This window comes from Cynoglossus semilaevis, chromosome 8 (genome assembly GCF_000523025.1).
Source record: "Cynoglossus semilaevis isolate Cse_v1.0 chromosome 8, Cse_v1.0, whole genome shotgun sequence".
In the NCBI taxonomy this organism is placed as follows: Eukaryota; Metazoa; Chordata; class Actinopteri; order Pleuronectiformes; family Cynoglossidae; genus Cynoglossus; species Cynoglossus semilaevis.
The window spans coordinates 14,447,557-14,455,426 of record NC_024314.1 but is presented as its reverse complement, the minus strand read 5'-3'; the positions used below and the strand labels follow the sequence as shown (position 1 = coordinate 14,455,426).

General features: G+C 47.9%; 2 protein-coding genes across 8 annotated transcripts in view; one reads left to right on the top strand and one right to left on the bottom strand.

The window, feature by feature from the left end:
• slc16a12b (solute carrier family 16 member 12b) overlaps window positions 1-2,497 on the top strand; it is an 8,488-nt gene extending 5,991 nt beyond the window's left edge. For all 5 annotated transcript variants that reach the window (XM_025057639.1, XM_025057640.1, XM_025057641.1 and 2 more), the window contains 3 exons: window positions 38-153; window positions 274-533; window positions 1,616-2,497. In XM_025057639.1, the coding sequence (XP_024913407.1) occupies window positions 38-153; window positions 274-533; window positions 1,616-1,779 (540 nt within the window). In that variant the 3' untranslated portion in view covers window positions 1,780-2,497. The remainder of the gene's footprint in view (window positions 1-37; window positions 154-273; window positions 534-1,615) is intronic.
• Window positions 2,498-2,900: 403 nt separating this feature from the next.
• The window catches only part of kif20bb (kinesin family member 20Bb), a 15,867-nt gene continuing 10,897 nt past the window's right edge, over window positions 2,901-7,870 (bottom strand). For all 3 annotated transcript variants that reach the window (XM_017034295.2, XM_025057634.1, XM_008314963.3), the window contains exons 16-31: window positions 6,811-7,064; window positions 6,656-6,720; window positions 6,407-6,526; window positions 6,133-6,274; window positions 5,856-6,047; window positions 5,640-5,773; window positions 5,369-5,542; window positions 5,125-5,279; window positions 4,723-4,889; window positions 4,552-4,626; window positions 4,256-4,458; window positions 4,020-4,115; window positions 3,874-3,936; window positions 3,638-3,734; window positions 3,301-3,422; window positions 2,901-3,206 (exon numbers count right to left, since the gene is read on the bottom strand). In XM_017034295.2, the coding sequence (XP_016889784.1) occupies window positions 3,123-3,206; window positions 3,301-3,422; window positions 3,638-3,734; window positions 3,874-3,936; window positions 4,020-4,115; window positions 4,256-4,458; window positions 4,552-4,626; window positions 4,723-4,889; window positions 5,125-5,279; window positions 5,369-5,542; window positions 5,640-5,773; window positions 5,856-6,047; window positions 6,133-6,274; window positions 6,407-6,526; window positions 6,656-6,720; window positions 6,811-7,064 (2,143 nt within the window). In that variant the 3' untranslated portion in view covers window positions 2,901-3,122. The remainder of the gene's footprint in view (window positions 3,207-3,300; window positions 3,423-3,637; window positions 3,735-3,873; window positions 3,937-4,019; window positions 4,116-4,255; window positions 4,459-4,551; window positions 4,627-4,722; window positions 4,890-5,124; window positions 5,280-5,368; window positions 5,543-5,639; window positions 5,774-5,855; window positions 6,048-6,132; window positions 6,275-6,406; window positions 6,527-6,655; window positions 6,721-6,810; window positions 7,065-7,870) is intronic.

Here is a 7,870-nt window from a genome sequence, read left to right as displayed (position 1 = left end):
CAGGGCCAGCGGCTGCAGCATTCCTTTCGTCTACCTGGTGCCGTATGCTCTGAGTTCCGGAGTCAGCCACCAACACGCTGCCTTCCTCATGTCCATCCTGGGCATCATCGACATCGTGGGGAACATCACAGTCGGCTGGTTGACGGATCGCAGGTCGGATGATGATGGCTCTTTTTTACAAACTCTGTTTTCGATACATTGTTTTGGTTTTAATACTGAGATTTTAGTGGCTAACTTTTAGTGTCTCTTGGCTAACACTGCGTTGCTCTTCAGGTGTGTGAAGCCGTACCGCCTGGCCTGTTACAGTTTTGCCATAGCCATGGAAGGTCTCTGCTGCCTCTTGGTTCCGCTGCTTCACTCGTTTCCTCTCCTTGTCCCCTTCGCTGTCCTCTATGGATACTTCGACGGTGCCTACGTAGCTCTGATCCCTGTAGTGACATCGGATGTGGTGGGAGCACCGTACCTGTCCTCAGCGCTGGGTGTGGTCTACTTCCTCCACGCCATCCCCTACCTCTTAAGCCCACCCATCGGAGGTAAGGCTAGAGAAGCTAACATCCTGTTACCAACAACGTCACAATTGGCAAAAGAATAAAACCACTGTATGAGTTGCTGCCCCCTAGTGACTGGAGGCTTGTTATCCTTCAAGCGTTACAGCAGTGGTACACCACTGTGCCATATTCCATTGGAAGCTCCTCACGCGTCCCCTGGCACCTTACAGTGCCCCCCCCCCCCCCCCCCCCCTCCCCCCCCCCCCACCCCCTGCACAACCAGGCTGTCAGTGAGCAAAATGTTAGCACAGAATTATCTAAAACAACGACATGGTCCAGATGTTGCAATGATTCATCCAAAATAAAAATATAGGGATCGACTCAGGTCCTGGGAGACACAGGACAAACTCAGAGGACATTTATTATGGTAAATGAAACTCCTGAAACATCAGCTTTAAAAGAGAAATAAGTTGAGATTTCCTGATCCTAAGGTGAAATCAAATTCATGCAAAACCCTGAAGAACACCTGTTCTGGTCTGCATGAGCATCTCATAACAGATAACAGTGCTGTTAGCCTATTGGCCGGTTATTATTACATCATGTTTTTGGGACACAGATCAAAGAGCAGCTATAGTACCACAAACAGAGTTCACACACAGATCACTGACTGGTCAGCACAGCTGCCTGATGTTTGTTCTGCTGGGACACAGGCAGCTAAAGCACTGTTGTGTTACCTTTAGCTACCATTAATAACACTAAATGTTAAAGACTGCTAATTTATCAACTCCACTGGTTAAATATTAACTACTTTGTTTTTGGTCGTTAGCATTTTAACTTCACAACACAGAACTGCTGGCTAAATAAACGTCCAGAGAGAAAAATGACTGATTCACATAAAGCTTCTATGTTAAAAAACATCTGACCAGATCAAGCTCAGTACTGACCACAGGAGGCGCCAGTGGACCAGCAGCTGCTGTGTCCCTGTGAGCTGAAAATCACTGTTTTCTCTATGAACGCTGCTGTTAGCAAAATGAAAATGCTAATCACATGAAGCTAGTGAAAGTCATTGCTTTGGCAGCATCCAGCAGGGACCTTTGTTCTCACTCCTCTTATTCTGTGTTCTACAGGTTGGCTGGTTGACATCACCCAAAGTTACAGCGCCACCTTCTTCCTCAGTAGCGCCACCCTGCTGGCCAGCGCAATAATTTTGTTTACAGCTGTTACTGTACGAAACTGGTGTCGTCATTCCCGTGGACAGAAAGCACAAGACCCTCCCCCTGAGCCAGTCTGAACCAATCAGACTGTATGTCCTATGACTTCTAAGTTTTCACAAAATGGACCAACCAAATGTATCGACAGGACACAGAAACAAGGACGGGGAAGGTTATTAGTTAAATTGTTTGTCTGCAAACGCGCACACACACAGGCACACAGACAAAGCTCAGGTTGCTGGTACGATACCACAAAAGTGACTCGACATGCAAACAACAACTGTACCTTTGTACTGTAGTAACTAGACAAGATACTGAGAGATCAGTAGAAGTTTTCTTTCCAAAAACGTATTATATTTTTTTGTTGTGAGGTACTAGATTAGCATGTGCTAAGCCATGCTGTCACAGTGGGTGCTTTACAGTTGGAGGCTAGCAAAAACGCTGGTTAACTATATTTTTGTTGTGTTGTTTGTTATAGCTTTTCGTATAGGAAGAAGAAATACTGCTTGACACGACGACAGAGACAACAACAATAAAGTTAACATTGTGAATTGGCAGACGTGGAGGCACAAACACTACCTCAGACTGGTAGCACTAGCAACGATTGTTACCAATCCCAACAGTCTTGCGAGAAGTGTCGATACTGATGTTTCTTTTCATTTTCGTTGGGTTGCCCCTGTTAGCTAGCAGTGGCCATGTTTAGCCCTACAGCTAACCATGGCTACATTATTTCTTCAAACTGATTGCGGGTACAAATTCCTGGCTGCTAAGAGTAGCAACCAGACCTAGCAAAGGTCTGTTATAAAAAATATTTTTTCAAGTGTACATGCTTTAGTTATATAATACGTTACATTGTTTTTTTGGGTCACATTTATGAAGGTTACATGAAAAAAAGACAACATTGTTGTCACATTCTGCTACTTTCAAAATAAAAACTGCGGTTTTACATTAGAACATTGACAGGAAGTGTCATGAAGCTGTTACAGATGTTCACTCCCGTCGGATGGGAAACATCAGAAAATTCAACCGTCACTTTGAGACGACTGACAGTGTGATGTAATGCCAAACTGCCAGCTGTCTTTTAACCTGTCATCGGTCACATGATCAGTATTGTTTTTGTACATCTGGCATTGAGGCCAGAAGTGTCAAACGTGGAAATGAGATCATGTGGATTAAAGGAACCGTCTTGGAAAAAATTGCATTTTCTGTTTGTTGTATTTAATCAAGAAAAATTATTTTGACCCTTTCAAGGCACCATACATGAAAATGAAGCCGATGAGGAGGCGGGGCATCACATTTATTTTCAACCAATGAAAAAGACCCGTCAGTGTTTATTCTTCCCGGCGACAAAAGCTCTTCAGACAAAAACTGTACAATTTAAGAATCAAATAATAAAAAACTGTGATGTCATCACCCAGTGACGTCACTTCCTGCAGGTTTTGGAGCGCAGCTGTCTCCTGATGATGGTGTGAGCACTCTCCTTCTCCTCCTCCGCTGCTGTAGACTCCTGGTCAAAAGAAAAGGTTGAGAGTTTTTCCTGAGAGGACATGAAAAGACTGCGGTGGATGCCACTGTCCCACGGCCACGGACATCAGCCTTACCGTGTTTGGAGATTTGAAGAGTGGAGACACCGTGTCCACCTTGTAAAGTTTCCTCCGTCCTCGGCGTGGTTTGGTTTCCCGCTCCGCAGAATGTCCACTGACCAGACCCATGATGGTCTTGGCTGTGGAGGAGACAGGAGGACGTCACAGAGAGCTGAGGGACTCTGGTGGACATCTGTCCACCGACTCACCACTGAGACTGTTGAATTTCCATACTGACAGACTATCGACTGTCGAGATGGAATTGTTTATTTTCTCTCATTTTTATTCTGAACGTTTGATGAAGGTCAAAGTTCAATAAAACCAAGATACTTCAGGTTACAGGATCTGTCTCTACCTTTGCTGCTGAGGATGGAGGGCGAGCTGTGGAGCAGGTCTCCGATCTTCTGGAAGGCTCCGTCCTTCCTGTCCTTCACTGGACTGGGGACTGAGGACTGGGCACCCCGAGAGAAACACAAACAAACAAACACACACAAACACAGCACCTTTTTATGAATATTATTTCGGTAACTTTAACACTTAACACCTTAACTTTGTGCATTTAAAGAGGACTTTCTTTCTGCTCTCACTCACCGGTGTTTTGGTGCCAACTTTATCTCTCACCCTGTTCCTCTTGTTCTCACTGAAAACAAGATCCTGGAAGAGACAGGCACAGTCAGAGAGAGGGAGGGACGGCGGGAGAGAGAGAAAGAGAAAAGGGGAAAGGACAACATACACACCTCTACCTCATTGCTCTTCCTCTTCCTCCCTATGGTTTTATTGGTCTTCTTCCTGTCAGTCATGTTGGACCTCAGAGGACAGACAGGGACATCCACCTGACACAGACAGAGACAGACGTTGAAGTCCAGAAATAAAGTTGTCAGTTTGTGTCTCATGTTGATCTAGTTGAAATGAACGCCCCCTCTATGTGTTTATGTAGAGATCATTATTAGATCCCCAGCTCTGTGAATCTGACCTTTGTGACCTCTGTGACCTTGTCTCTCTGCAGCCTCTCGATCTCTTTCTTCACTGCCTTGTACTCCCTGTTCTTCTCCTCCTCCTCCTCCACCTCCTCCTTGTTGCCCACTAGTCGCCTCCTCTCCTGGAGTCTGTTCATCTCCTCCTTCAGCTCCTCCACCACTGTCACCACCCTGTTCTCCTTCTGTTGCTCCTGCAGCTCTGATGGACGATCACATCACAGTCATCACATTATTGTTATTCCTCCCACAGAGAGCCCCCCAGATGACCTGTCTCACACAGAGGACACGTTACCTTGTCTTAGTGTGTCCATCTGACTCAGAGTCTCTGACACAAGTTTGTCCTTCTCTGCCAACAGTCGCTGGAGCTCTGGGACACAGAGACAATGGGACATGGAGTCAGAGACAAACGGACATGGAGTCAAAAAGTCTCTGTCTGTATCTGTCCCTACATAGACTTCCTCACCTTCCCTCTGTCTCTCCTCCTCCCTTCTCTTCTCCTCCTCCGACACCCTCATGTCCTCCAGGCGTCCTTGGAGCGTTCTGCCCTCTGATTCCAGCTCTGCCCTCAGTCGACTGAATTCTGCTCTCTGATTGGCCAGCTCCTCCGTGAGCTCGGCACAGCGTCTTTCACTGTAGAAGTTTAGAGGTCGTTGAGGAAATGAGGAGGGAGGAGACATGGTGGTCACACGGGGGTTTTAGAAATAAAGACCAAAAACAAAAGGGAACATGGTGGTTTTTAGAAATAAAGACCAAAAACAAAAGAAGAGGAGTCAGAGGAGGGAGGAGAGGGAACCAAACTGTCAGTGCTGGCCATCAACCATACACTCCTAACTATCAATAAGCCACTGAGCAGTTAGAGGAGCACCTGAGAGACAGCGCCTCCTGCAGGCAACTCCTTCCTTGCTGAAGATCCTGAATTTGCACAGATTTGTCTGTGGACTGCTGCAGAGCCACGGCACTCTCCTTCCTCAGCTCCTCCATGATGCTGTGGAAGGTGTGGGAGCCTCGCTCGTCCTGCCCCTGATCGACCAATCAATCAATCAATAATCAGCTCAGTGTCAGCATGGATGTATCTGTGACTAGTCAGTCTAATTACTGTCGACACTCACTGTCACTTCCTGTTTTAGGTTGTCTCTCTCCTCTGTCAGACTGACGACGGCTCTGTTCCTCTCGTCTGATTGGTTTTGCACTATTTGGAGGCGGGACTCTGCAGCAGCCAGCTGTTCTGATAGGCCATCACAGCTTTCACGCTTCTCCCTGAGCTGCGTCTGAAGACTGTTCACCTGATGAATGAAACAAAGAGGACAAGAAGGAGGTGAAGGAGGAGTTAATGAAGTAGCAAAGTATCAGGAGCAGAAGGAGCAGGAGGAGCAACAGTACCTGGTTCTGCAGCTGGAACATCCCGTTCACCAGAGCTTTGTTTTCCTTCACCAGTCTGGAAACTTCCTTCTGCTCCGCCTCCAGGGATGAAAACACGGAGGCGCAGTTTGAACACACCTCCTCCTGCTCCAGGTCTGAGAGGTGCAGAGGAGGACAAAGTAGTTTCTTCATTTTGTTTAATTGGATGGTCTCCACGTTGTGAACTCCAGCTCCTACCTGTTAGCTTCTGCTGCAGCGACGCCTGCTCTTTCTTTAGCTCCTCCACCTCCTCCTCCCTCCTCCTCAACTCTGTCTGCACATCCTCTTCACTCCTCCTCAGCTGTGCCTCCCTCTCACTCAGCTGGGCGATGGTCTCCTCCTTCCTCTCGTTGTCTTCCTGCAGCCTCCAGATCTCCTCCTCCAGGATCACTGAGGAAAATGTTTTATTAGAAACCTTGTTCCTCATAAACACAGCTCCTCCTTCAGCTCCTCCTTCTAAGGTTGCTCCTTCTACCTCTCTTCTCGGCCCCGCGTCCAGTGTCCTCAGTGCCCGCATCCTGTCGTGGGCGTTTCCTGCTCTCCTCTTCCCCTCGTCCACAGCAGCAGTTCTGCTTGAGGTCCAGAAGCTCAGACCTGAGAGTCTCCACCAGAGCTCTCTGAGGAGAGAACACCTCGTCAATAACCAACAACCAACAACCAATAACCTGACCAATCCTTCACAGGAGAAGTTAACCAACAACCTGACCAATCCTTCACAGGAGAAGTTTTTTTATTGATCATCAGTTTACGTCTCTGGTTGTGTCCTCCAGCGTCTGGTCCATGGCGGCCTGCAGCCTGGTGATGATGTCATCTTTCTGCAGACACATCTCCTTCAGCTCCATCAGCTTCTGTCGCTGCTGCTGCAAACGCTGCAGGTGAAAATCCACACGTGAGGTCATGTGACCTCGGTCACGTCAACATGTCCATTCTGACGTCCAAACACCAACCACCGTGTTGGACAAAAATAAACCCTGATGATCACAGAGTTTCTACTCTACCTCATTGGCCTCCTGCAGCTGGTCATGTGACTGCTGCTTCTCCAATCGCAGAGCCTCCAACTCTGCAGGGAGAGGATAGAGTGGGGTCAAAGTTCAAAGCACAAGAGCCATGTACCTGAGGGGTGTGTGTGTGTGTGTTCATGTGTGTGTACTCAAGGTGTGTGTGTCATCCATCAGACAGTGGTGAACACTCTCAGCATCTTCTCTGATCTTGCCCAGGTCTTCCGTCATGGAGCTGATCAGCCTCTCCAACACAGCCGTGTCCTGAGGTGGTGATGTGTGTGTGACCTTGTCACTCTCCTTCTCATCAGCTGATTGGTTGACAGTTTTGTTGAACAGGTTCTTCAGAATCTCCAGTCTTTTCTCTGCTCGCTCCTCCAAGATCTCCTTCTCCCTCTCCAGACGCTCGCTAACACACTCAGACACACACGTTAGGCTCACACACAGACAAAACCACACCGAGCTCCTGCTGCGTCAGGTCACATGACCATGATGTCACCCACCTGTAGTCTTTCTGCATGTTTCTAAACAGCTCCATGAACTCCGCACTGACCTCCTCTCTGATCTGAGTCTCCAGAACCAAACGCAGCGCCGCCTGGTGTCCGGACTGCACACACACATAAACAACAGCCAAATTAAAGCTAAAGAAAGGTCAACAGCAGCCACATGGCTAATTACACTCATCTGCAGTTGGCATAAAGAGTCAGAGATTACACGCAGGTTTATGTCAAGAAAACGTCAGAAGTATAGTTAGCCTGTAGCTAGCTTCAAATGGACAATTACAAAGCTAAGATGTGTAAATAACTGGAGTTAAAAAAGTCATTTAAACTGTAACCAAACGTCAGCAACATCCTAGTGGTACACAGCTGAATGCTTTCTAAAAGAAGTTCCTCCTGCCTTCTGCTCTTCCTCCATGGTCCGGTCCTCCTCTTCCTCCTCCTCAGCACCTGCCTCCAGCACGGTTCCTTCCAGCACGCTCTCCTCCTCTTCTTCCTCCTCCTCCTCCTCCATATCATCTTCTTCTTCATCCTCGTCCTCCAGCACGTCCTCCAGCGTGGTCTCCCAGGCCATGATTGAGCTCCTCCTGCCCCACCTTGTAACGTTTTTGCCCTCCTGGTCATCAATGACCATCGACAGTTCCATTGCTGACTTGTTGGAGGAGGCGTCTGGAACCACGGGCCTTGCGTTCAACACCACCACCTGGATGGAGACGTC